Here is a 4184-nt window from a genome sequence, read left to right as displayed (position 1 = left end):
TGAGACCCTCACAGAAACCTCTCCTGCCTCGTTCTTGTCAGAAACTGAGAAACAAAATAATTGCAACAATGATTATAGTGGCATTAACATACAGTTTCATGTTATTTAACAACATATAATTGTATATGCTGAGGCTGGTAATCCCAGGCGAGTACCTACATTTACATTTAACGTTAGTCATTTAGCAGACGCTTTTATCCAAAGCGACTAACAAATGAGGACAATGGAAGCAATCAAAATCAACAAGAGAGTAATGATATGCAAGTGCTATAACAAGTCTCAGTTAGCTAGACACATAACTGTACATTTAAATGCTGACAACTAAACACTATCATAACTGTTTAGGCTAATGTTAGCTAGCTAGCGATGCTATCTCATAAATGACATCAAATGGTATTCTTGATAATCGATAAATACCTTCATAGTCATGAACATTTTTTTAAACATAATATTTTAAAGCCTTTATTAAATGACATGAAATTAGCATTATAACCAGTATATGGCAGCAGAGGATCACTTAATAGCTCAGCTGCCATTTCAACTCGCTATTTTGTTGTTCATATCTTGCTTTTGGATTTATTATCAAATGTACATTCGTGGCCAAAAGTTTTGGCAGGGACAAATTTTGTTTTGCAAAGTTTGCTGCTTAAGCTGTTGTGGTGTTTATTAACATTGTTTCTAGATTATTGTGTAGAGTGATCACATGCATTTTAAATAATTGCTAAAAGCTTCATAGGCCAAACAAATGTACTTTTCACAAAAAAAAAAATTCTGTTTTTATTTTTATCCTGACACAAAATGACCAGCTAACATTAATTGACTAATCATATCAGCAGCACATGTGAAAGTGTGACTAAGTACTAGTCAGGTGAAATCACTATCATACTAATTAGATTGTAAGACCAGACTGATTGCTATAAAAGGAGGGAAGAAGCGCTTCCAAACATTGTTCTTGTTAGCAATGGTTACCTCCAAAGAAACATGTGCAGCTGCCATCACTTTGCATCAAAATGGCCTCACATGCAAGGAAATTGCTACAAAGAATATTGCATCTGAAAGAACCATTTACCAGATCATCAAGAACTTCAAGGAGAGAGGTTTGACTGCAGTGAAGAAGTCTTCAGGACGTCCCAGAGTGTCCAGCAAGCACCAGGACCATCTCCTCCTGAGGAAAGCAAAGTTATTTTCTCTGATGAAGCTCCCTTCCGACTGTTTGGGACATCTGGAAAATCGATTGTTCGGAGAAGAAAAGGTGAACGCTACCATGAGTCCTGTGACGTGCCAACAGTGAAGCATCCTGAGACCATCCATGTGTGGGGTTGCTTTTCAACCAAGGGAGTGGGCTCTCTCATAATTCTATATCAAACAATATCAAAACGTCCTGCGAGAGCGACGACTTCTAACGATCCATGAGCAATTTGGTGATGATCCGTGCATTTTCTAGCATGATGGAGCACCATGTCACAACGCAAGAGTGATAAAGAAGTGGCTCGAAGATCATTACACTGAAATTTTGGATCCGTGGCCAGGCAACTCCCCGGATCTCAATTCCATAGAGAACCTGTGGTCAGTCCTCAAAAGGCGAGTGGACAAGCAGAAGCCCACAAATTGTGATCAACTCCGAGAACTAATAAGGCAAGAATGGATCGCCATCAGTCTGGATTTGGCCCAGAAGCTAATATCCAGCATGCCAGAGCAAATTGCAGAGGTTATGAAGAACAAGGGTCAACACTGTAAATATTGACTCATATTTTTTTTGCCAATAAAAGCCTTTAAAACTTATGATATGCTTATTGTTTTTCAGTATACCATAGAAACGTGGAAAAATAATCTACAAACACTGAAGCAGCAAACTTTGCAAAACACAAAATTTATGTCACTGTTAAAACTTTTGGCCACGACTATAACAAGTTTTAGTACTTTTACTGTACTGAAGTATAAAGTATAGCAAGTGCAGGAAGTCACAAAGTCTCATGTCATTTAAAAAAGAAATTAAGCCCAGCCTAGAAGGGTTAATTATTTAACTACAAATTAAATAAGTTAATTATTAATGGTATAACAATTATATAATGCATTACATTTTTTTGAAATATTTTTAGATTTAATTAAAAAATTACATTAAATTTTATCTTTAACTGTAGAAGCTGCTAAATACATTCATCTAACACAGACTTGCTGCTGTAGTTTTGTTACTCTGAATTTAGTCTGAATTACTTAATGCACAGCTTTGTTTCTGACATCGGCTTGTCAGATGTTTTGCTCCATCCATTGCTACAGCTATCACTGTCAATCATAGCAATGACTTGCATCACAATTTAGTGGATTCACTCGCTTCATTTTTTACACTCAGGTTTGTCATTCCTGAAACTGTATACATGGACGTTTGGTCCTCTTAGACAACACTTTTCTTCAAATTGAAAATGGATTATGTAGACATCTTGACAGTTGACCAGAAATGACTGAGCTGGCTTATCTAAAACCAGGAAGTAACTATGCATATAGTCCATAGAGAGTGTTTAGGTTTTTTTGGGGATTAAAAAAAAAGGAGCAAATGGATGTTTTATTATTGTAGGGTGGTTGTGTCCACACAATGCTAAGACACATTTATATGCAAACCCCATGTAAAAGTGAATTTTGCATCCGATGTCCCCTTTGAATTAGAGATCAGTAAACTCTACCTGATATGATACTACACATGAAAAGGAGCAGAAGTTTTGGATGGTTCCGTCAGACATGGCTAGATGGTACTGAGGCACTAGTTTAAGCTTGCAGCTGTTGCATTCCACTGGAGCACCTTGTTAACATGCAAACAAAAAGGACATGAGTATACTTAAAAAAAAATAAAAAAAAACACCAAGAGAAGATCATTTAGAATGCGGAATTTTGGTGAACAACTGGTTGTTACCTGAAGAACTGACAGTCTGAACCTTATTCGCTGTGACACAGGAAGTTGAACAGAAAAGCTCCCTGATTCCCTCTGTATTCGGACTGTCCACCATTTCTGCAACCGGGCGCATGGTACGGCAAATTTTGCAGGTGACAGGTTTCAAACTTTTCTACAAAGAAAGATCAATTTATTTAATAATGACTTTCAACAAATGAACGGACCATTATTTAGTTATTAATTTGACATTACCCTTTTGAAGCCTATGAGGCAGTTTTGTTTGCAGAACTTCATAAGACTGCCCTCTATCTGCAGAGATGGACACTGACTGTCTGTGCCATTGCAATATCCTCCACAGTTGACACAGCTGTTCATAGTCAGTTTATTGGAGGAGCAGAACTGCTTGAAGCAGCTGTTGCTGCACAGCTTATGGATGGAGCCCTTTAAGTTCACTTCGTGAGTGAAAGTCTATGAGAAATACAATTACAACATTTTAGATCTTTTAAAGATTTTATTTCTATATAGTCCTTATAGGCAGCCATACACAATTGTCACAGACAAATAAAACAACCAAAACATTAAGAAATAATGTAAAGAACAATAGTGTTTTCTACAGAAGTATAAAATAAGAAATGTAAACGCATCACAAGAACATCCAGTCAGATAGGATACTGAATTTTTTTTTCCCCAAATCTACACTCCATAAAACTGATTGACAAAGCAAAGAAAAAAACAACAAAAAAAAAAACAGATTTGTGAGAACTTAAGCAGCATTGATAAGAAATGTTTCTTGAGCACCAGATCAGCATATTGGAATAATTTAATATATAAATATATACATAGTTTTTATTACTGGATTTCATAGACCAGAGCCGGTTACATGTTGTGAAAATCATCTTGTCCTTTCATTCACATAAAACAAAACATTTAACTTACACTACCGCTCAAAAGTTTGGGATCAGTAAGACTTGTAATGTTTTTTAAAGAAGTCTCTTATGCTCATCAAGGCTGCACTTATTCGATCAAAAATACAGAAAAAAAAACAGCAATCTTGCTAAATGTTATTACAATATAAAATAATGGTTTCTATTTTAATATACTTTAAAATATAATTTATTTCTGTGATGCAAAGTTGAATTTTCAGCATCATTACTCCAGTCTTTAGTGTCACATGATCCTTCAGAAATTATTCGAATATGCTGATTTATTATCAGTGCTGGAAACTGTTGTGCTGCTTAATATTTTTTTGGAACCTTTGATGAATAAAAAGTTAAAAAGAAGAGCATTTATTTAAAATAGA

The 4184-nt window shown here is 35.5% G+C and overlaps 1 protein-coding gene and 1 long non-coding RNA gene across 4 annotated transcripts in view; one reads left to right on the top strand and one right to left on the bottom strand.

Moving 5' to 3' along the window:
- Positions 1-4184, top strand: part of LOC107655762 (uncharacterized) — a 22107-nt gene that overhangs the window by 3874 nt on the left and 14049 nt on the right. The gene's annotated exons all lie outside the window — the stretch shown is intronic.
- Positions 1-4184, bottom strand: part of LOC107655758 (zinc finger MYM-type protein 4-like) — a 43979-nt gene that overhangs the window by 26766 nt on the left and 13029 nt on the right. For all 3 annotated transcript variants that reach the window (XM_016443337.1, XM_016443338.1, XM_016443339.1), the window contains exons 8-10: positions 3137-3352; positions 2906-3056; positions 2679-2794 (exon numbers count right to left, since the gene is read on the bottom strand). In XM_016443337.1, coding sequence (XP_016298823.1) covers positions 2679-2794; positions 2906-3056; positions 3137-3352 — 483 coding nt within the window. The remainder of the gene's footprint in view (positions 1-2678; positions 2795-2905; positions 3057-3136; positions 3353-4184) is intronic.

Source organism: Sinocyclocheilus anshuiensis, unplaced genomic scaffold (genome assembly GCF_001515605.1).
Source record: "Sinocyclocheilus anshuiensis isolate Anshui unplaced genomic scaffold, SAMN03320099.WGS_v1.1 scaffold1337, whole genome shotgun sequence".
Taxonomy (NCBI): Eukaryota; Metazoa; Chordata; class Actinopteri; order Cypriniformes; family Cyprinidae; genus Sinocyclocheilus; species Sinocyclocheilus anshuiensis.
Note: the sequence above shows the minus strand (reverse complement) of the source record. Positions and strands in the feature narration are given on the sequence as shown.